The sequence below is a fragment of the Typopeltis vanoorti genome, chromosome 10 (assembly GCF_054136105.1).
Source record: "Typopeltis vanoorti isolate ZY-2024b chromosome 10, IOZ_Tvanoo_1.0, whole genome shotgun sequence".
In the NCBI taxonomy this organism is placed as follows: domain Eukaryota; kingdom Metazoa; phylum Arthropoda; class Arachnida; order Uropygi; family Thelyphonidae; genus Typopeltis; species Typopeltis vanoorti.
In genome coordinates, this window is record NC_143558.1 from 36,078,545 (window position 1) to 36,103,387 (window position 24,843).

A 24,843-nucleotide genomic window follows, 5' to 3' on the forward strand; every position below is an offset into this window, starting at 1 on the left:
GTTCCTTATTAAAAAGTTGTTTATAACTATAAATTAACTAATGTTCATAACAATAAATTGAAATAAATGATGCAAATTTTTTATATCCTTTGCTTAATGTTATCAACTGGTTATTGTTTATGGAAAAGTGGCTGTCCCAAAGTGATCATCACAATAAGCGGCATCTACTGTATGTAAATTTATCAGCATATATTCTTTTAGCAAGCAAAAAATGCATAGAAACAACTCTGTGTATGACCCTTTTGATTTTAACAACAGGATTTTTTTTTCTACATGTGCAGGACTGTCCTCATATAAGCCGTACGTTGGAAGAATTTTATACACTTCGTTGTCAGGTGGCTGACATGAGAAATCTCTATGTAAGTATGCTCCCTTTATTGCATGCATGTAAAGTATTAATAACTCAACACATTGATTTTTAATATGCATGGTAATAAAAACTAATTTATTTTTTTAATTATCAGCTGGAAGTTGTTTTCCTTGAACACTATATGAGAAAGAATGTTCTGGTGGATAGAGATAGCTATAAATGAATGTTGATCAACAGTTACTTTCATTTTTATAGGCTTGGTGGAAAAATGAAAAGTCACCTGTGGACTATGAAATGGCAGAAACAGCATATCTATGAGAAATTGTCTGGTAAAAGAGGAGTCATTACTGAAAATAATTATTTTGTTTCAAATGGCATCTAGAATTTAGAGAGGTGTTTGGTTTACACTAAATATGAGCACATTATTCTAAATTGGACAGATTTGGGTGTTTGTATGGAGTTATCAGTTGTACCAATAAGTAGGTATTCTGAATGGAAAAGGATGCCATTTTTTCTCCTTTTCCATTGAGAGGTATTTTATTCTAGATATGTCCTGTAAGTGATTGCTATTTTCATCTTCACAAAGTTGGGCTCTTTTGAGAACATTTTCCATTACACGTGTCAGAGTATCTGGTGTAATGGAAAATTCGGCTCCAATGTTCTCCTTGAGCTGCTCTGTGGTTCTGGGTTTATTCACATACACCCTCTCCTTAAGATGTCCCCAAAGGAAAAAGTCAGGGGCCATTAAATCTGGCGAACGAGTGGACCAATTGAATGCAGAATTTCTTGAAATTAGATGTTCGCCAAAAATCTCCCTTAAGACCCATATCATGGCTCGAGCAGTGTGTGCAGTGGCCCCATCCTGTTGGAACCACATCTCTGGAGTATCAGCAAGAGCTGGTCTTAAAAAAATTGTTGATCATATCATGGTATTTCTCACTGGTTACAGTTATGGCATTGCCACTGTTGTCTGCAAAGAAAAATGGTCCCATAACACGTCGTGATGCAACTGTGCACCAGACCGTACACTTAAGTGGGTGTAATTCTCCCACTTAAGTATACAGTCTACCTTTCATGGACTACCTTTGGATTCTCGGTACCCCATATTCTGCAGTTCTGCTTGTTTACAAAACCATTCAAGTTAAAATGAGCTTCATCACTCATTATCAGATGATCCATAAAGTCATTTTGTTCTCGGACCAATTCTTGTAAGCAAACAGTGTACATCAGTTGGTGTTAGTTATCTCTTGGGTTCAGATCTTGCACTAATTGCATCTTGTATGGAAATGTGTGTAAATCTTTTCTCAAGATTCTTTGCAATGACTTTGCAAAGATTCTTTGCGAGGTATTCCCAGTTCAGCAGCACGCCTTCAGGTCGATGTCCTGGGGTTCTCCTCAATACTCTCCTGAATGCATTGAATATTCATGTCACTTTGGACAGAATGTGGGCTTCCAGATCTTGGCAGATCTCACACTGCACCTTGCTGCTGAAAACGGTCAGATTAATATATGCATATATATATATATATATATATATATATATATATATATATATATTTAATCAGCCAGTAAAGATAATGATTATTGTGAGTCTGATAACCAACAGTGAAACCAAGTTAAATCATCAGAAAATGGAATGCCTGGATTAGTCAGTTATTTAGAGGTGATATTTTGTAATTTATGACAAAAAATTATCTGTTTTGAGAGGTTTTTGGCAATTATTTTAAAAACAAAAGATTTCAAATTGCTAAATTATTATTTAATCTTACTGTGACTCTAGTTATTTCTTATGTCCACCCCTCCCATTTTTATTTTAAGTATGAATTTATTTGTTTTATTATTAATCACTGATGGAAAATTGTTTTCTTCTAGGAATCTCTTGATGAGTTAACAGTAAAAGATACACTAGAAGGTGATAATATGTATACTTGTTCTCATTGTGGGAAGAAAGTCAGAGCAGAAAAAAGGTATATCTTAAATTTTAACCAATGTTAAATATGAATTTATAGCAATACTGAATCATAATTTATCATTGTGGTGTCATTTACAGTATAATTGATGGCTTTTCAGTTAACAGTTAAAAAGTGTTAACTATTGACTGAAAAAAAAAATTTGCTAATATCAAGAAATTTCATCATGAAAATTGTTACATCACAAAACAAGATTGTTATGTTATCTGACATGTATTGTCACTTAATGAGGTGTATTAATAAAAAATAGCATGCAATACTATTGGGAAATTAATAATTGAGAACATGAACCGATAGAAGCATTTCTCACTGGATATGGTAAAACATTTATGATTGAATTGTCGATGGAAATATACAGTTGTTTCTCTGACTCATCATATGTACATAATGCCTATACCTATTATGTTCATAATGCCTTGTTCTACTTGCACTACTGCTTTGTTCATAATGCCTATTATGAACAAAGTAGTAGTAGTAGTAATAGTAGTCAACAGTACAGTAGTTCATTCTGTCTTAGTCTTTCAAGTAATTAACCAATTGCTAATGAAAATTCTTCAACAATGTAGATGGTATAATTATTATAATCAGTGTAAAACTTATCAATTATTGATATGCATTGGAAGCAAATAATCAAAGTTCTTGAATATATTCATATCTTTTAGAGGTATGAATATATACATAATTGGAAATTTACATCAGTTTCTTTCAGTCTGAGCAACACATACATACAAAAATTTTAATAATTCATTGATTGGTTGGTTTGACATTAAGTTATTTATTGCAATTTTATGAACTTGTGAAGCAATCTGATGAAACAATCAGAATAGCTGAGAGAATCATGAATGTTATGAAATAAACTGGCAAACTACAGGAAATTATTATTTCTTTTCATATATACTGGTGTCCAAAAGTTAAGGATGAAGTACATTTTTGCCTGTATATGAAAACGTTTTATGACCTCAACCAAATCTCAACACAAATTTATTGCCAGTATATTAATAAATTATATTATACAAAAAATATAGTATAAATTTTTGTACAAATTAAATTGTAATTCATTTATGGCCAAAGATACAAATTTACATTGCTTATGGAAAAACTATAACGAGAGACATTCCAGTATGGAATATGTCCATCCCAACATTGTGAGAGCTGCAATGCAGCTCTCACAATGTTGCATCATGCTTACCACCAAATGATTCAGGAGTTCTTGAGGCAAACTGACCCACTCCTCTTTCAGAGCAGGATAAGGCCTTGTTTATTTTCTGGAGTGAAATTTCGAGCAGCAAAGTATCTCCCTATTTTATGCCAAAAGGGTTCTATGGGGTTGAGATATCAGGAGTGTGCTGACAACTCGATTCGATTAATATGCTCGGTCTCCTGAAATATCTCCACTACTTATATATGATGTAATGTAAAATTTCTTACAAACAATTAAACTTTGTTAATTTTTTGCGTTTGATTTTCCAGGGTTTTCTAAATATTTTGAACTTTCGAAAATATAATGTACTTAAAATAATGTTATAATTGTGCTGTAAAAGTGCATATACTTGTATGTAAAGTTATAAGTAGGGATTAAGCCAGATTAGTGATTACGAGATATCGACTATAGGTCGCAAGGTTAAGCATTATTAACGGAAGGGGGGCAACAATGACATCATTACATAAAGGCTAATCCCGAAATGCACATTATAGAAAACAAAGAGCTAGATACCGTATAAAAGGAGATTGTGGCCACTACCTCAAGGCTTTTGGATTTTTGCTTTCATTTTTGTTGCCAAGGCTTTCTCCCTTGTCTCTGGACTTTTCTCTCATCGATGGTTCTCTCAGGTTTGTGTCTCCAGGTAGTCGTTACCCAGCATCGTCCAGTTTCTGATGAAATTCCAGTGATGGATTGACACTCTATAAGAGCTCAGTTACCTGCAAGTCTCACGGTAACTTTGGCAAGTTCCATATCAAGTTTTCGATGGAGGAAATTTCTATGAGAGAGAGAGACTGCTGGTGTAGTCCCAGCAGCAATAATCCACCAGGAAGGAGATTCTATGATCTTGATGAAGTTTGTTGTAATTTATTTGGACTCTTTATTCAAAGAAATGTAAGTAAGCACTGTTTTGTAATTGTTAAGAAAGCATAACGCTGAATTGTATGTGCTTACGAGCAATTGTTTATAAGTAGGTGGTAACTAAGTCACAATATTTGTGGAAAGATTATATGTTAACTTGTTTGTTTAGATAACTAATATGCACTTAGTTGCAAGAAAGGGAACAGTGTTATTAAGGAAATGTATGCAGCTAGGCAATAATTAGGTTACAGTCTTTGAGGGAAGATTTTATGTTAAATTGTATATCTAGTAGGAGAAATATGTGCATGATTATGACATAGGAGATAATTTCATGTTTATGTCTAACGAGTTACCTTAGCATTTAGTGTAAACTGCATTCCCTGTGTGTTGAAACGGTTGAGTGAGATAACTCAGTAAATTTTTTGTGTGTATTGTACCTATTGTTCTAGTTTAAATTAATGTTTTGTTTTGTAACTACCTGGCCTGTTCTTTAGCCAATGCACTATCTCCAAAAAATAGTGAACCTGCATGCAAATTCCATTTTGAGCAGTCATGACTTGCATCAGGGAAAATCTGTGTATAGTTAATGATTCCTGTTTTCCTCGCCTTAACATTCAAACTAAATTAATTCAAGTAGCAAAGCTTATATGTTGGTCATACATAACTGGTAATTAGCTTAAATTAACACCACATATAAAGGATATTAATTAAAGGCAACTTTAATGAATAACTTCAATATTTTGGCAACGTCATGTTGCCATCTTCAGGAACATAAAAATATGGTATGTGCACGCCGACTCTAACAAAAGCAAATGAGGAAGAAGGCAAGCAACTAATATTATTCCTAAAGTCCTAATGGTGCCCTCTGGCAGGCTAATTGGGTTGTCTTGGCCATTGGGCTGAAGTTCTCATAATGTAAGTCTCCCAAATTTGGGGTAGTTTCATGCACCCAAATTTGTTGAGGTTTGGAACGTTTGTTAGAGCTGCTGATGATTCCTTGAATAATTTTTCGTGCTTGAACTTGCTGCAGTGTATTATTTTAGTTTTCCTCCAACGAATTCTATGGCGGGTATCTAGGGCATGGTCTGCCAGCCCAGAGTGGCTGTACTGGTGAAACCGGATGTAGTCTTTGTGTTCTGAAATCTTGATATTTGTTGTCCTGCTGTTTGGCCAAAGTAGGACAATTTGCAGCTGCAAGGGACCTGATATACACCTAGACCTACCTGGTTAGTCTTTAGTAGAGCGGATAAAGGATGCCAACTTTTTATATGGTCTATAACAAGAAGTCAGGTCATATTTTTTTGAGGATATTGGTTATTTTCTCAGAGGTGTCCCAGATGTAGGGGATGGTGATAGATTTAGTATAATCTCTATTGTGGAGGGAGGGGGGTATTGGTTTTAGTATTTTTTAAATTTTTTTGGGGTTATAGCCATTAGCTAAGAAAGTGTTGAGGATGTGGTTTAGTTCGGTGGTTAGGGCATCGTCATTTGAGCAGATTAATTTTGCCCTGTTATATAGTGTTTTTATAACCCCATATTGTTTTGAAGGGGGAGGGGGATTGCTGGTGAACATATCTACCTGTATGGGTGGGTTTTCTGTAAACAGAGAAAATCAAAGATCCATCAAGCTGGCGAGTGATTAAAGTGTCGAAGAAGGGGAGGGTGTTGTTTTCCTCTTTTTTTAAGGTGAACTGAACTCTGTTTAAGTGTGTTAGGAAAGAGTGGAGTGTATCTGAGCCATGTGGGAAAATAGCAAACACATCATCCACGTGTCGAAGCCAGATAGTGGGTTTTTGTGGGGCAGAGTTTAAGGATTTGTCTTCAAAGGTCTCCATAAAGAAGTTGGCCAAGGGTGGAAAAAGTGGAGAACCCATGGATGTCCCCTCTATCTGTGTGTAGAATTTTCCTTGCCAAACGAAATAGCCTGAGTTCATTGTGAACTGAAATAGGGCTGAGATATCAGAAGAACCTTGGCTTGGATGAGTTCTAAGGTTTCTTTGAGTGGGACATTAGTGAATAGAGAGGAGACAAAATTAATAACGGAAAAAACTCACATACAAAGATTATTTAATAGTATAATTTTCGCCTGTGTCACAGGCATCTTCAATAGATATTAAGCTCAAATTAAACAATAACTGACAATTCCAAAAAGCGCCACCTAAGTAGCTGGTGTAAGATAACTAAAAATGTCAATAAATTTCCTAAAAAAAAAAATAAATAAATAAATAAATCAAATAAAATTTTAAAAAAATACAATAAAAGGTTAGGAAAGATTAGCTGATTTGTAAAGTACTATCTCCCATAAAGGGGACAGACGTAAGCCATTGGATCTGTTTAAGTTAGGAGAATGAAGCAAAAATTTACGTTTCTTTATAAAGGTGTTCTATGAGGAACCGACTTTTGTGAAGAACTCTTGTCTTTCTCCAATGAACTCTATGTCTAGTGAAGATGGCATGTTCTGCAAGTCCAGACTTTTCAAGTTTAAAGTATTCAATATAAGATTGGTGTTCTTCTAGCCGAATAGAGGCTGATCTTCCTGTTTGTCTGAAATAAGATAATCCACAAGAGCATGGAATCTGGTATGATTAAGATGTGGAAGCTTGTCCTTAGGAGAAGTGGGAAAGGTGGAGATTTTTCTAAGCGGTCGAAAGGCAACAAAAACATTCAGTGGTTTTAAATGTTTTGCTATATGTTCACTGATGCCTTGTACATAAGGCATAGGAATGCACGTTATTTCTTCTGTGTTTGAAGAGGAAGACATATATTAAAACTACTCAAAGTTCTTTTAATGAAGCAATTCTTATAACAATTAGATAGAATGGAAGAAGTTATATATTGTAGTTCTTTCTGTAAAAGATAAGTTGAACAGTCACGAGGTAAAAAAGACATTTTTCTCTCGTATACCTTCTTATAGGCCTCTTACATCGGATCCTACCTGGAGTTAATTGAAGAGACTTAATTCTCTTATAGATAATGTATTTACTTGGAATGAAGATCAAAAAAAAAAAACTTAAAACCTTCTTCGGTCATCCACCTAGATTGTATGGTCTTCCAAAAGTTCATAAACCAAGCATTCCGTTAAGACCAGTCGTAGATTGTATAGGTTGCCCCGCTTACAAAATCTCAAAATTTTTATCAAATTTACTCTCCTCTTCAACTAGAAGAACTGATACTTATATAAAAAATACTTTGGATTTCAAAAATAAAATTTCAGATTGTCATTTGGATGTTTCTGATATCATGATCAGTTTAGATGTTGTTTCTTTATTTACAAATGTGCCTCTTTCTGAAAGCATTGAATTACTACAACAGGAATTTCCTTCAGACATTGTAAACGTATTTGATTTTGTAATGCATTCTGGTCATTTTTCCTTTAAAAATAAGTTGTATCAACAAATTGAAGGAACAGCAATGGGCAATCTTCTTTCTCCTGCTATCTCCAATTTCTTTAGGAACATTTTGAACAACATTTCTTTGACAACATTTCTTCCAGACCTACTCATTGGTTCAGATATGTCGATGACATTTTTGCTGTATGGAATGGCTCTTCGGATGAACTTCAACAATTTCTCACTAAGTTAAACGCACTTCATCCTAGGATCAAGTTTACCCTAGAAGTAGATTCAAATAAGCAGTTAGCCTTTTTAGATCTTCTAATTCTTTGCCAACCAGATGGTAACCTACATTTCTCAGTTTATATAAAGAAGACTCATACAGGCCATTATATCCATGCGGAATCTCATCACCATCCCAGTCAAAAGGCAGGAACTATTAAAACACTGGTTCATAGTGTCCATTCCTTTTGTTCTTCAGACAGTCTATTACAGAAAGAACTGCAATATATTACTTCTTCCTTTATATCTAATGGATATAAGAATTCTTTCATCAAAAGAGCTTTGAGTAGTTTTAATACTCAAAATTCACTAATGCCTTTTTCAGAAGGCATTAGTGAACGTATGGCAAAAGTTTTAAAACCACAGAATATTTTTGTTGCCTTTCGACCGTTTAGAAAAATCTCCACCTTTCCCACTTCTCCTAAGGACAAGCTTCCACATCTTAATCATCCAGGTGTCTACCAGTTCCATGCTCTTGTGGATTATCTTATTTCAGACAAACAGGAAGATCTGCCTTTATTTGGCTAGAAGAACACCAATCTTATATTGAATACTTTAAACTTGAAAAGTCTGGACTTGCAGGATATGCCGTCTTCACCAGACATAGAGTTCATTGGAGAAAGACAAGAGTTCTTCACAAAAGTTGGTTCCTCATGGAATGCCTTTTTAAAGAAACATGTGAAACTCTGCTTCATTCTCCTAACTTAAACAGATTCGACGGCTTACGTCTGTCCCCTTTGGAAAGTAGTATGGGAGATAGTACTTTACAAATCAGCTAATCTTTCCTAACTTTTTATTGTATTTTTATTTATTTTATTTTATTTTATTTTTTTTAGGAAATTTATTGACCTTTTTAGTTATCTTACACCAGCTACTTAGTTGGCGCTTTTTGGAATTGTCAGTTATTGTTTAATTTGAGCTTAATATGTACTGAAGATGCCTGTGACACACAGGCGAAAATTGTACTATTAAATAATCTTTGTATGTGAGTTTTTTCCATTATTAATTTTGTATCGATATGTCTACTCACGGTATACCTCTTTTAAAACTTAGAGAGGAGACATCAAAACTGTCCATTATGTCAGTGTGTTGGAGTGAGAGGTTTTCTATGCTGGCTTTAAAGTGGGCTGAGTTTTTTGTGTGTGATGGTGTGTTGCCAGTATAGTGTGTGAGCGTTTTGGCTAAATGTTTAGCTAATTTATATGTTGGGGGAATCAATGCCATCAACTATGGAACGTAATGCCACAGTTTGTTTATGTATTTTTGGGAGTCAATATAATCGGGGGGGGTCTAGAGTTATATAAGGTTTTAGTTTGTTAGTGACTTACACAGGCCAAGAAGTGACTTTTTTAAGGAGTCTGTGAAGAGTTCTAATCTGAGAGCCGGTAGGATCATATTCAATAGGGAGGTAGGTCGTACGATCTAATATTAAAGCATTAAGCTTACCTTTGTAGTCCTTTTGATTGAGCACCACCATGGTGTTTCCCTTATCCACTTTGGTGATTACTATTTTTTTGTTTTTCTTCATTTCTAGTAGAGCTGTGTATTCGTCTTTGGATAAGTTGGTTTTTGGAGGTTTTGCTTTGGTGAGAACACTGGCTACATCAGTCTGACATTGTTGGTGATGTGGTTAGGAAGGTTGCGAATTACACATCCTATTTGGATCATGATTTCTTCGGCTGGCATTCTTTTAAGAGCTAGGGCAAAATTGTGGCCACGTGAAAGTGCGGTGAGTGCTTCAGGCTTTAAAACTACGAACGAGAGGTTGACTACTGTGTTGAGGAAGTAGAATTCTTTATTAAGTTTTCATATTTTTTCAAATGCCGACTATGTATTTTTTGAATTCTTTTGTTGCCGAAGCGCATGAGATGTCATAAAGAATCGTGCAAAGATCATGGCCGAGTGTATCTGAAAGCTCTTTCTCTTGCACCTGTAAGGTTTTGTTTTCGTCTGCAAGGAGAACACGTGTCGTGGTAATTTGTTCTCTTAATAGGGCGAAGCTAGTGCGATTATAAATACGAAGAGCTTTCTATGAAGTAAAACAGTGCTTAAATTTAACACAATTTGGGATTACCTTGTTATCCTGGCAGCGTTTTCGGAAGGTCAGACGATTCAGTTGTCTCGATCTCTTCAACCTCATTTTGCCATATTGATGGGCCTTTTGTGCGATGGAATCTCTGTGAATGATCGTAATTCTAGTAGCAAGGCTTATACATTAGTCATACATAACTGGTAATTAGCTTTCGGAATTAACAACACATATAAATGATATTAATTATAGGCAACTTTAATGAATGACTTCAGTATTTTGGCAACGTCATGTTGCCATCTTCAGGAACATAAAAATATGGTATGTGCATGCAGGCACTAACAAAAGCAAATGAGGAAAAAGGCAAAAAACTAATATTGTTCCTAAAGTCCTAATGGTGCCCTCTGGCAGGCTATTTCGGTTGTCTTGGCTGTTGGGCTGAAGTCTCATGATGTAAGTCCCCCAAATTTGGGGTAGTTTCACGTACCCAAATTTGTTGAGGTTCGGAACGTTTGTTAGAGCTGCTGATGATTCCTTGAATAATCTTTTGTACTTGAATTTGCTGCGGTGTATTATTTTATTTTTCTTCTGACGAATTCTACTACAGGTATCTAAGGCATGATCTGCCAGCCCAGAGTGGCTGTACTGGTGAAACCAGATGTAGTCTTTGTGTTCTGAAATCCTGATATTTGCTGTCCTGCTGTTTGGCCAAAATAGGACAATTTGCAGCTGCAAGGGACCTGGTATACACCAGGCAGGTCTAGAGGAAGTGGTTGGTCTTTGGTAGAGCGGATAAGGGATGCCAACTTTTTATATTGTCTATAACAAGAAGTCAGAAGTCTTTTTTGAGGATATTGGTTATTTTCTCAGAGGTGCCCCGGATGTAGGGGATGATGATAGATTTAGTGTAATCTTTATTGTGGAGGGGGGGGGGTTGTGGTTTACTGGTTTTAGTATTTTTTGGATTTGTTTGGGGTTATAGCCATTGGCTAAAAAAGTGTTGAGCATGTGGTTTAGTTCAGTGGTTAGGGCATTGTCATTTGAGCAGATTAATTTGGCCCTGTTATATAGTGTTTTTATAACCCCATATTGTAGTGATGGAGGGGGGGGGGATTGTTGGTGAATGTGTCTGCCTGTGTGGGTTGGTTTCTGTGAACAGAGAAAACCAAAGATCCAAAGTGTTTAGGATATGGAGGGTGTGTTTTCCTCTTTTTCTAAGGTGAACTGGACTCTGGGGTGCTGGTTGTTTAAGTGTGTTAGGAAAGAGTGGAGAGTATCTGAGCCATGTGGCCAAATAGCGAACACATCATCCATGTTTTGAAGCCAGATAGTGGGTTTTTGTGGGGCAGAGTTCGTTGGAAGAAAACTAAAATAATACACCGCAGCAAGTTCAAGTACAAAAGATTATTCAAGGAATCATCAGCAGCTCTAAAAAACGTTCCAAACCTCAACAAATTTGGGTGCATGAAACTACCCAAAATTTGGGAGACTTACATTATGAGAACTTCAGCCCAACAGCCAAGACAACCCAATTATCCCACCAGAGGCACCATTAGGACCTTAGGAACAATATTAGTTTCTTGCCTTCTTCCTCATTTGCTTTTGTTAGTGCCTGCGTACACATACCATATTGTTATGTTCCTGAAGATGGCAACATGACGTCGAAATATTGAAGTTATTCATTAAAGTTGCCTTTAATTAATATCCTTTATATGCGTTGTTAATTCCGTAGAGCTAATTAGCAGTTAAATTAATTCAGTAAGATTGTGCAGTCGTAAATAAAACACATTTTTCTAAATGATTTGTGCGTAAGTTAGGTGAACTGCACATATTCAATCGGATGATAACCTTAGGTCTGTTTAACGGGGGGGGGGGGGACAGATGTGATAGAATTAAAACATTAAACAGATTATTAATAAAATAAATTAAAATAAAGAATTAAGAATATTTTATGGTAATGTGGTATTATCATCCATAAAAATGAATTCTTCACCTACTGCATCATAGAACAGTTGAACATCATGTTGAAGAACTTTGTTGCAATATCATTCACCAGTCATAGTCCCTTTTTATAGCACTTGTAGCTCAGTGAATCCATTAAGCATATTGCCTCCCCACACCATGACCCCAGCACCACCATATCTATCCCTTTCAAGAATATTCTTGTGTTAAGTAGTACCACTTTCACACCAGATATCTGTGTACCTGTGCTTGAATGGAGCCTGCTTGCAAGCTGACCTGCTGTGGTATGTCGATTGCATTTTGTTATTATAACCAAAAATCTGTGTTGATGCTCCATGGTAGAGTGAGAGTGACTTCTTAACAAATGTTTAGAACACATTCCATTGGTATGAAATGCTGCTCAGAGCCTGGATACAACACTATGAGATTCTGAGCTCTCTGGCAATATTAGTAATATTGCCAGACTGTGGCCTTCTTCAAGCTTTCCAATAATTCTTTCCCAAGTTAAATCTTCCTTGGTGTATGAGACATTACAAAACATCCAGGTTTGCAACTTTATTCCTTCATAAAATGAACTTCTTTCAAACACGTTTCTCTCAGCCTTTTGCCTTTTATCCTGTTGAGTGCTACCATGTGCCCCCCCCCCCCCCTTTGTACGTGATTTGAAAATCTGAATGTGTACCAGCTTTCTATTCGAATTCGTCAGTTATACCAAATTGCCACAAGCTGATTCATCTATATTTGCAAGTTATAATCTTCAGATATAGTGTTTGTCCTTACGTTTTTGACAGCAATATATAAGGGTTTGATAAAACAATATCTGGACAAATATTATGCACGGATTTGCTCACCTAAATTTCTTGGAGATGTGGAAATCGTGGAGAGTGAGAAGTGAATGGCTAAAATGGTGACTGGTTGGTAGAATGCCTATATGAGAACAAACTGTAGGTTTCTGGTTGACAGCGTTTAGCTAATGGATGGAAAAGAGAACATGTGATAGAAACTTACATAAAGGGATTTTACAGAATAGTTGATAAAGAAATTCTTTCATACATGACTGGATGGGAGAGAACAAGATGCATCCCCTGCCAGTTGTTAGAATGGTTAACATGTTGTAGTGAGGGTGTAAGGACTAGTGTTTTTTTTTTTTTTTTTTTTTTTTTTTTTTTTTTTTTTTTTTTTTGCGTGGAGAGCAGAATGGGTTGCTAGAGTGGTCATGAAAGCTTTGTCAGTGAATGAATTAAAGAAGTATGATAGGAATTTTGATAAAGTTGTTATTGTTCTCCTCCCACAGTTAGCCTTCAAACTCCACATGTAATAATAATAGGTTTTGTTTGTATTTTTAATATTTCTATGACTTTTTGTTGATATTTTTTTGGAAAATTTTATTACTGAATCTCAGTTATACTATATTTTTTCTGGTCTGTTTCATGGTTATTAGTGTTAATAACTATTAATTATAGTACAGGGATATGCAGTATGGGGAGCACTCGATCTCTTGTCTTTATGTAGCCTCGACATTTTCCCCTTCTTTCATACCTAGATACTTAAATTCCCTTCAGTATTTATAATCTGATAAAGTTGCAGCAAGACTATTCTTTAGCTCCAGTCAAATTTTATTATTATAATTATTATTATGATTATTATTACAGTAATCTCCATGTAAGTGAGTAGACTCACTGTGGGAGTCCTGCTTAACTAGCTACATGTCTGTCATATTGAATTTCGAAATCATTCAGCTCCCCACATTCACAATGCGCTCTGGCAATGCATTCCATTCACCAACCACTTTCCATGTAAAAAAAATCTATTTTTACACCCTTTTTTCACCACATGTTGACACGATTTCCAAGGATAGCCTCTACTTCTACCCCTCCTACTCTCCACTTTTTTTTTTTTTTGCAACTCTTCCTGTATTAGTCTGTCAAAAATCCCTTAACTGACTTGAAAGTCTCTGTCATATCACCTTCTTTTCCCCCTATCCACCCTCAACCGTTCTGCATAACACTCCAGAGTCCAGATATCGTTTTGGTTCATTTGTCTCTGAATCTTCCTTCTCCCTGTTGGAGGGCACCTCTCAATAATGGTTGTTACGATATTGCTTTCTCTAAAAATCTTAATGCTTTCCCTAATGTAATTTCCTTCCCTATACTGTGATCTATCCCTTCCTGAATTTTCTAACCTTAAACTCTGAATCACCCTTTTGTAATTTCCCTATGAAAGTGAAAATTAGCCACCAACTAAGAATGAATTCTCTAGACCTTCTTTCTGGGGCTGTCTCCTTTTCAGACACTGACAAATTTGTTTTTCAAAGCTGTGCCAGTCAGAGTCCTAGGAGAGAAGAATCCTTGTTCAGAGAGATTTTCCCAGAATCTAAACACCTATTTTATCTTAGTAAAGTTCTACAGTGTTTGTAGAATTCTTAGCTTGCAGTCGTGACTCTAACGTTTCAAATTCCCCTTTCTTATTCCCTTTCGCATAGGTTCAGATTTTGAGGGGTAAGTTGGTCTCATGCTCAGACAACACTCAGGATTCCATAACAAAACATGTTTATTAGGATCTTAGAGTACTTACAATTAGATTCAAATACACACAAGAATTTAATCAATTAAACATTAACTCAAACTGGCGAATACAAGTGAACATTCTAATAAATAATCAACAATTCTAGCCTCTAAGTTAATCAGTGATGCACATAACATTCACAATACAAAATTTTAAATCAGATTCTATCTTTAATTCTAGCTCCTCACATTAATTTGGTCACACACATGAGCATACGTTTTCAGACAACCAGTCTAATGAAAACACCAACCAGTTGTAAGCATATTAGTCATTCAACATTCCCTAAGTATTTGTCCATAATTTCCTTTCCACTAGAAACTGATTCGCCTTTCCTTCTAATACTGTTGGAAAATAAGTAAGAAAGTTCTGTACGTTACCATCACTGTGTCTGATTACCATCTCCGCTTGGTCTGCCTTCCTTTGTTGGACAAGCCTCTGCACTTCCATCAGTTTGCATCCATGTGGAGGTCATGTTGTTCATCCAATAAGGCCTTTCTCTGCACTTAATGATGCTAGCGGTTGTCTCGATCTCTTGCAGGTCACTACGGTCAGCTTTCCCACCTTTGGGAAATAACTTTCCGCTGCCTCATTCTGGTAGGACTTCTATCGACGGCCCGAAACAGTGGACTCTAACATCTCGTGTACTGCCCGTTCGGTACCCATCAAGCATTCACAAGAAAGAGCTTGCCATCCAACATCGTAGCACTTTCTTCCATTGGTCAGCAACCTCAGGTCCGAACGAGAACAGGAACAAAACTCCAGAGAGCTTGAAGCTTGCACAAATCCTTCTTTATTCTAACTCCGTTGCGCCCTCTTTTCCGTTGCAAAAATCTTCACATGCCACTTTTCACCGTGCCCTTAAGCTGTTTCGTCATAACTCTTCTCCTCGAGGAGCGCTCTTTTCAGGGAGCGCGAGCTCAATTCGTTTTCCATGTAAGCCTTCGCCTCAGGCATTATGCTAAATTGGGTGGCTAGCACTCAACCCTTGGACTTTGGTTTACACTGGATACATTTCACATAAACTACATTTTGATCGCTACAACTTACAAAACAGAATTTCTATTTAGACAAACAAAATTCATTTTTCCTTTGCACTTCACATTAAAGTTATTCATTTGTGCTCCCTTTTTACAATTTTTTTCCTTACTATAGTACAAGTATCTCTTGGTTGTTATTTTATTCTTGTTAAATCTTGAATGAAATAATTTTTTATGAAAATTCCTCATTCAAGATCTAACATGGTACTGGTCATTTTCATTCTTCTTTTTCTTCACTCTACTTCTCCTGAGTCTTTTCCACTTTATCTTCCAGATTACCATCATTGGAATCCAATGCTCTGCCACAATATTTATCATGCTATGCAGTCCATGGACATCTGGAAAGGGGAAATCCTAGTAGTTTTGCACTACTGTGACCTCTGCTTCACCAGAACAGGCAGTCCTGGGTGGGCCAGGATCATTTGGGTAGTGGGCTTGACTGCAAGGATCGACAGCGTTGGAGTAAGTCTCACAATCTGTGGTCTAGGATCGGGTCCAAAGGCTTGCTGTGGTGCTGATCCAGGGTAGCCCCAACATTCCACTCCTGAGTACAATCATTGCTTGCTGGTTAGTAAACATTCATGTGTGGCTCTGTGGTGGGTAGGGAGCTCTGGTGCCAAAAAATTTTTTTGGGTATGAATTTTTCATCCTGAAATTTTTGAGGGACCCTCACAAGGTGCTAACTAAATATTGACAATGTAGATGCATCACTTGATTACAGAAGTAAAAAACAAAAGTCATGTGACAACAGTATAAATGTCCAGTTTTTCTTATTATCCATGCAACAGGTGAAAAGCCAACAAGGAAAATATCACCCTTCTTTATTCAGAACTGTTTAGGAGGACAGGCAGGATCTCCCAAAACATTCAAGAAAGTACATTCTGGTGATATCCTTGTGGAAACATCATGTCAGCAACACTTAGACAAATGACTGAAAGCAACATCAGTGGAAGGAATATTAGTTACAGTAACACCTCATAATTGCTAAATACCAGTCTCAACGCAGAGGTGTGATATCAGAATGGGATGATGTTCCAGATGTGGAAATATGTTTAGAGCTTAAAGACCAGAGAGCGATTAATGTGAGACATCCTGATATTAGAGATGGTCACCTAATTCTGACCAGGAATATCATCCTTACCTTTGATACACTTAAACATTCAATATCTGTAAAATGAGGGTATCTTAATTGTCCTATTAGGCTGTACATCCCTCATCCGCTGAGATACCTAAAATATCATAAATACAGGCATCCCAAACTACCTGTCATATTTCTGCCACCTATTCCCAGTAGTAAAGAGCATGATAATAAATCTTGCTCTGCAAAGAAAGCTAAATGTGTCAGCTGTCAGGGAGATCATCTAGTGTGTTCCCATGCATGCTATAGTTGGAACAATTAAAAAGAAATAGAGAAAATTAAAACAGAACAAAATATATCATATCAGGGTGCAAAGAGGAAGTTAGCTACTACTCCACACATATCCCGAAGTCTTCTTATTGAAAAGGTGACAATTAAAAAAATATCAATAGCAACTCAAACTTGTATGTTTATTCCACCATCTGATAATTTCCCCATACTTGAACTTTATGATCCTGAATGCTTCTTTGTGGATCATATTACTTGTGCCACCATTATACAGTCTCACTCCTGAAAGAATTCCAAAAATGATTCCATTTTACGAGAACTCACTTGTTCAGAAAATTATTTTAATGATCTCACCTAAAGACACTGCCAGATACCACCAGAGGAAAAAAGAAAAAAAATCCTCTAATGCCTTTTAAAATCCCAAAGAGAGCAGACAAACTCTTTTAGCCCTAAGTTAATTTTTTTTTTTGGGAAATTTGTAAGCAGTAGATTACCATCTCAGTTATCAAGTTTTTGAAGATGTCAGAATAAGCATATGATAGACAAATATTCTCATCTTATATTCATAAACCATAACTCATATTATTTCTGAAATAGTATGAATTCCATAATTAATTATTTTTTGACTTACTCAGAATTTGATGAAAAATAGCCAAGCAAACGTTGCTTTACTTTGACTGTAATCGAACCTATAGCAATCTTTATTCTAGAGGATCATTTTTGAAATGGATATGCATTGAACTTTCAAAAAAAAAAAAAAAAAAAGCCTTGAATAATTAGATTTAGGCACCTTATAATAATGGCAAATACCTGTTGGATTTCTGCTCAGGACATGGACTGGTTATTACTAACACCATGTTCCAACATAAAAATGTGCACAAATTCACATGGAGAGAATAGGCAAGGAATAAGAAAAGTCTCGTTGACTATGTTATTGTTGATAGTGATGTTTTCTCCCTGGTGCAGGACACCAGAGTGTACAGAGGATTTGAAATTGGAAGTGATCACTATTTAGTCTTGAGCAAGATAATATTGAATTTCATATTGAAAAGAATAACATGTAAGAAAGTTTTAAAGCGAATAAAAGTTTAGCAGTAACTCAGATGTGAACTGTAGACTAAAATACACCAAGATTATTGAAGAAAAAATGAAAGAGTTTGAGAACAGGAATCAAACCTTGGATATTCAGTGGCAAGCCTTGAAGAAAACCCTGATTGATTCAGCTAGAGAGGCTTGTGGTGAAGTTGTCTGCAAGAATAGAAAAATTAGAACTCCATGGTGGACACAGGAAGGTAAACAGGCAGTGAAGGAAAAGAAGAAAGCATATCAAAAGTTCCTGGCAAATAAGTCTGCTTGTGCTCTTAGAGAATACAGAGACAAATGCAAGAATGCTAAACACTGGGTAAAACTAGCTAAAGATGGGAGGACTTTGGCAAGAATATAGAAAATAAATATCAAGAAGGTGGCAAAATATTCTGGAGGTTGTTGAAGAAGCTAAGGAATGGATGAAAGAGTGCTGTAAAAGGAGTTAGAGATGATAAAGGTGACATGAAAACGGAAGAAAAAGATATCCTTGAAGTATGGAGTAATTACTTTGAAAAACTGCTAAATGAAACTGCAGTGATAAAAAATACTGACCAGGCATACAGTCGGGAATACATATCCATACTTGAAGTAGAAAAAGCCGTCAAAGGCTTGAAATGTGGAAAGGCAGCAGGAGTAAATGATATTCGACCAGAAATGCTGAAGTATGGTGATATAAGTGTCTTACAGTGGCTGCACTGCATAGTTCAGAAAGCCTGGACAGAGGAAGGAATTCCCGATGATTGGAGTAGAGCTCTCATAGTACCCATATATAAAAAGGGAAATAAAACTGAATGTGAGAATTACAGAGGTATTTCCCTACTGAGTGTTCCTGGCAAGATCTATGCAAGTATACTTGAGAAACGGTTAAGAAGAATTGTGGAAGAAAAGCTTAGTGAAGAACAAGCTGGATTCAGGCCAAATAGAGGCTATCAGGATCAGATCTTCACTTTACGACAAATAGTCGAGAAAGCATGGGAATATAACAAAGATCTATATTTAAGTTTTGTCGATTTGGAAAAGGCATATGACAAGGTGCCAAGAGAGAAGCTATTCAATACGCTGCAGTTATGTGTCAATGGGGCATTATATCAAGCAATACTTAGTCTTTATTTGAGTTGTAAGTCAGCATGTAGAATTGAATGAAGTACAGGAAGATGGTTTAATGTTAAATCTGGTGTGAGACAAGGATGTACATTATCCCCTCTGTTATTCATTATATATATAGATCACGTTATGAAGGAAAGTGGTATTAAGCATGATATCAAAATTGGAGATGTTAATTTCAGCTCTTTGCTTTATGCAGATGATGTTATACTTCTAAATAAATCCGCTACAAGTCTGCAAGATTCTCTGCCTAAATTGAATAAGTGTTGTAATAGATATGGTATGAAGGTCAGCAATAAAAAGACAAAGACAATGAAAATAGGCAGAATCATTGAAAATGTCATCTGTGTTGTGAATGGAGAACCTGTGGAACAAGTAAAACATTTCAGCTACTTATGCACGATTTTTAATGAAGATGGTAAATTCAATATAGAAATACACAACAGAATCAGCAAAGTTGGTATGTGGGAAATCAAATGAATAAATTCATATGGAATAAGAGAGAAATTAGTCGGAACACTATATTAGCTGTATACAAGACAGTTTTCAAACCAGTTTTAAATTATGGATCTGAGAGCTGGATCAGACGTAAAACACTTGACCAAAGACTAGAGACTGCAGATATGAGAGTCCTGAAAAAGATTAGAGACGTAAAAGATGGCATCATTGGCAATATCATATTAAAAAAGAGAATGTTAGGAAAGAACTTGACATTGTCAGCATCCAGAAATGTGTTAGCAGAGCTAAACTCAGTGGGTATGGTCACTTAAACAGAATGGGTGAAGAAAGATTAGCAAAGCAAGTGTTCTCTGCCAGGTTGGCAGCAAAGCCACCCAGAGGAAGACCAAGATATAGGTGGATTGATACGGTACAAAGTGCCTTAGACGATAGAAAAATAAGATCTGATAATGTTGGAGTCTTGACAAGTAACAGACTAATTTGGAGGAAAATTGTAGATAGGAAGTTAGTAATGATGTAATTTTTTTCATGTAGTACTATCATATCCTGTACACCCCTTTGAGGGTACATGGCAGGAATTTGATGATGATGATGATGATGAATTTAATCATCACTCTGAAAATTTTCCCACCTCTATCAGAAATTATCAAGTCAATATCAGGCATATGGCTAGAAACTGCAGGATTGTAAGATCCAGTAGACCTGCCACAATGGATCAAGTAATTGTACATTTGTAAGCAAAGATTGTGAGGTTTTTTTTTTCTTTCTGAACACATCAAGTGTTAAACATTGTCCCAAATCAATCAGGTGTAACATCAGATGAAGTGATCATTGAGTATACAACAAAAACAAGCAGCTAAATTATCATGAATATTCCTTAGACATAAGAGAACTGAACTGCATGGTAATGAATCCTAGTTCTTGCTATTTCACATGGATTGAAGGACAAAGTTTTAGCAGTACTAACGCAGTGCTATCTGTCTGCCATTGTCACAACATTGCTTACAAGGTAGTAGAGCGAATGTGTGGTATGATTTCCTGGCTATCTTAAATTCCTTTTGATACCTGTAGATAAAAGCTAAATGGTGGCCCACCTTTAAGATCACCACTAACCTAGTAGTGCGATAATTAATGATGACACTTACACATTTTCAATATGTGACTCCAACTCACAAAAGGTTAAGTGGAGTCAGTGAAATTTGACTCCACTTAACCTTTTGTGTTATGTGGAGTCAAATTTATCTTCACCTAAAGACAGTCACAAATATTCATACCTACAGTGGGATTTGAACCTAGTTTGAAAACAGATATACTAACCAGCTTAGCCAACCAGCCCATGCAGAATGGAGATTTTGATTATGATAACACACATCATGCCATACATCAGCCAGAAATGATTATAGGAACATGATAGTAGCTAAGCCTTATTAATAGGGTTGAAATCTGGTAACCCTGTTGAGTATCTTTAGGATGTAATGGAACAGGTTCTTTTTTGACAGCTACCAGAAAATCCAATGGAATGGCAGGAATTCATCATGTCAACTGGAATGTAATAATTTGGAAGTTTTGAAAATCTAGAATCAATGTCATACAATATCAAGTTTGTTCTGAAGGTTCCTGATATGCTATTTAGTAAATATTTCTAATAAAGTGATCAACTGGAATGTGTGTATATATGGATGTATGTGTATATGTATGTATGTATACATTTTGTTTTGTTAACTTCCAGGGCTTGTATCAAGAAACTGCCTCGTATTTTATGTTTCAACACTATGCGCTACACCTTTAATATGGTTACCATGACAAAAGAAAAAGTCAATACTCATTTTTCATTTCCTCTCAGATTAGACATGTCTAGTTACATGGAAACAAATCTTATGCCAAGCCAACATACAGGTAAAATTCTTTTCACTTTACGCATTAATAAATTAAAAAAAAAAAAAAAGTTTTATTATATTTTTAATTTTTAAATATTTCATTTAATAGATTAATAGTGTTATCCACTAACATTAGTGCTATATATAGTATGAAATATTTTACATACACATACTTCATAAAGTGTGTGTATGTGTGTTATAAATAAATAACTATATATATATTTACTTATATATGTATAAATAAATAAATATATTTATTTATTTATATATAAATCCAAAGAAGATGTAAACAGGAACTTCACCTAATAGTGAATACAGAAATCAGATAAATTATATTTTTGCCAACAGAAGGTGTGCTATCAAATTAACAAAAACGTGATTTAGTGCAGACTGTGGAAGAATAACATGAATTATTAATTGTAAAAGTTATAGATGTAGAAAGTATTTTTAACTTGGGTATAGTTATGTTAAAGATACCAAGCAATTTTAAACCTGGTTTTACTCCATTTTTTCCAAGTAAGCAAACAGAGAAAATGTCAAGTTTGCGCCTGCAATTTTATGCAAGACTAGCTGATCCCACAGGTAGTGCAAGACCAAGGTAACTCGTGGTAAAAGTGGAGCAAGCTCTGATCACTAATCTTAATATTTACCCTTAATGCCAAAACACATCTCCAAGAAGGGGATGTATGATGTTTTGTATTAAAGGCAAGGGGCCACTACCCAGACCGGTTTCGACCTTTATTGAGGTCTCATCAGTGGGAGCCAGGCTAGAAATACCAAGATTTAGTAATGCAGAGCTTGTAAGTATTTTACCAAAACAAGTTACCATAAGGTGTTATAACCTTATTAAATAAAAATCTCAGGAGGAGATATAGATGTAGACCTCAATAAAGGTCGAAACCGGTCTGGGTAGTGGCCCCTTGCCTTTAATACAAAACATCATACATCCCCTTCTTGGAGATGTGTTTTGGCATTAAGGGTAAATATTAAGATTAGTGATCAGAGCTTGCTCCACTTTTACCACGAGTTACTTGGTCTTGCACTACCTGTGGGATCAGCTAGTCTTGCATAAAATTGCAGATGCAAACTTGACATTTTGTCTGTTTGCTTACTTTGAAAAAATGGAGTAAAACCAGGTTTAAAATTGCTTGGTATCTTTAACATTGTAAAAGTTAATTTGAAATTACTGACTGAGAAGATACAAAAAACTTTCAGATTGGATTTATATTATATAAAGAATCATTTGAAGAAGAGGAATGAAATTAAAAAGTTTGGATAGTACAGGAAGAGAATTAGAAGAACTTTAGGGAGGAACAAAATATATAGTAATGGAAGAAGCAAAGACGAATCTAATTAAAATAGTAAGAAAGAATGGAAATTTCAGGGAAACAAAGGATGGGTTAGACATTTGAATGTAACATTTCGTTAACAGGCTACGAAATATATATATATATATATATATATGACAGAATGATCATCGACTCGGTTAACATACATAGTTTTATGAAGAATTAAATGACTAGAACCAAGATTTAAGTAAAAAGGTTTTAATATAAACATACTACTAGTTTTGGCCTGTAATAGCCTTCTTCAGGTGACATTATAAAAGAAAAAACACTAAACATTGAGGATTAAAAGACTATGAACAACATAGACAATCTTTATACATAATTAGCATGAAAACATTGTAGTTGTATTTGAAGCTGTTCTTTCGTTTGTTGCATTGTTGGGAGAGTGCGTGCTTGCTGCATCACGTGAACGCCAGTACATGATTACAGCTGAATGACTATCTGGGAGGTTGTAGCTTAAGTTGTTATTTAGATGAACAGGATTGAAGATGATTTCTCTAGATTCCACAATTTTTCTCTCTATTTCGTCACTGCAACGGAAGATGTTAGTAGATTTTTCCCAGCAGACTTTGTGACTTTGGTTGTCATCATTAGGATTAGCCGAGAAAAGGATATGACTTGATAATGCACTCGCTCGCTGTCTCTTGTAAGCAATGTCTCTCATGTGTTCTTCCATACGCATTTCAACAGATTTGTCTGTCTGCCCAAAATAAGGAATATCGCAATCACATAATATTTTATATACACCAGGGTATTTGAGTTGATGATGACAAGGTTTTGGGTGGCTAATTAAGGAACGGATCTTTGGAAGTGGAGTGAACAAGGTTCTGATATTGTATTTTCTTAGAACTTTTGCTAATTTATGTGAAACAGTACTTATGTAAGGAATAGCTATATTGCCTTTGAATCTATTTGTTTCTTCTGAGTGAAGTCTAGGAGGATTAAGAAGGAATTTGTCAATGATTTTCTTGGAATATCCATTAACTTCGAAAGAAGTTTTCAGATGGTTTATTTCTGTAAGCAGTTCATTTGGGTCATCAAGAAGAGAACTGGCTCTATGTCCCAAGGTGGGAATTATTCAAAGCTTATGAGGAGGGAAATGATGGAACTGACTGTGCAGATATCTGTTGGTGTGTGTGGGCTTTCTATATATCGATATTTTTAGTTTACCAGAAGAGCGAGTCAGTTTGACATCAAGAAAAGGCAAGGAATTATCCGTTTCAAGCTCAACAGTAAACTTAATACTTTGATGTCGGCTATTGAGATGTTCAAGGAAAACCATAAGGGATTCATGTCCATGGCTCCAAACAATGAAGACATCATCCACATACCGTTTCCAAACTTTAGGTGTTAAAATAAAGGAAGAGATAGCCTTGGTTTCAAAATCTTCTCAGTAAATATTTGCAAGAACAGGAGATAAAGGATTACCCATAGCCAATCCATGATTTTGTTTGTATATATTATCTTGAAATTTGAAGTAACCGGACCTGATGCAATGTGTAAGCAAGGCTAACATTTTTTTGGATAACTTGTCCTTGAGTAATGTTAGGACTTCATCTGTTGGGACATTAGTAAACAAAGAAGTTATGTCCAAGCTAGCCATGATGTCATTTTCATCAACTGTAATATCCTTGATGTATGTAACAAATTCTGTAGTGTTCTTGATAAAGGATGGTGACTTCCCTGAAAAACTTTTGAGGTATTTGGCAAAATATTTTGAAAGATTGTATGTAAGAGAATCGATACCTTCTACGATTGGGCGTAATGGGGTGTTCTCTTTATGGATTTTAGGAACATCATATATGCGAGGAATTAATGGATGGAGAGAGCGTAGAGATAAAGGAACGTTTCGGAATAATTCAGTTGTTGTTTTTAATAAGTTGTTTGTACGATTTTGAAGTTCATGAGTTGGATCTCTCTCAAGTATGGAGTAGGTATCATTATGTAGTAATTCAATCATTTTATTCTGGTAATCTTCAGAGTTCAGGATGACTGTTGCATTTCTTTATCCGCAGGGAGGATGATTATATCGCTGTTGTTTTTTAAACTTTTA

General features: G+C 35.6%; 1 protein-coding gene across 1 annotated transcript in view; it reads left to right on the plus strand.

Annotated features, from left to right (window-relative positions):
* The window catches only part of puf (ubiquitinyl hydrolase 1 puf), a 1,013,305-nt gene that overhangs the window by 546,013 nt on the left and 442,449 nt on the right, over positions 1 to 24,843 (plus strand). The window contains exons 41-43 of the mRNA XM_090399560.1: positions 282 to 359; positions 2,183 to 2,277; positions 21,294 to 21,460. Coding sequence (XP_090255686.1) covers positions 282 to 359; positions 2,183 to 2,277; positions 21,294 to 21,460 — 340 coding nt within the window. The remainder of the gene's footprint in view (positions 1 to 281; positions 360 to 2,182; positions 2,278 to 21,293; positions 21,461 to 24,843) is intronic.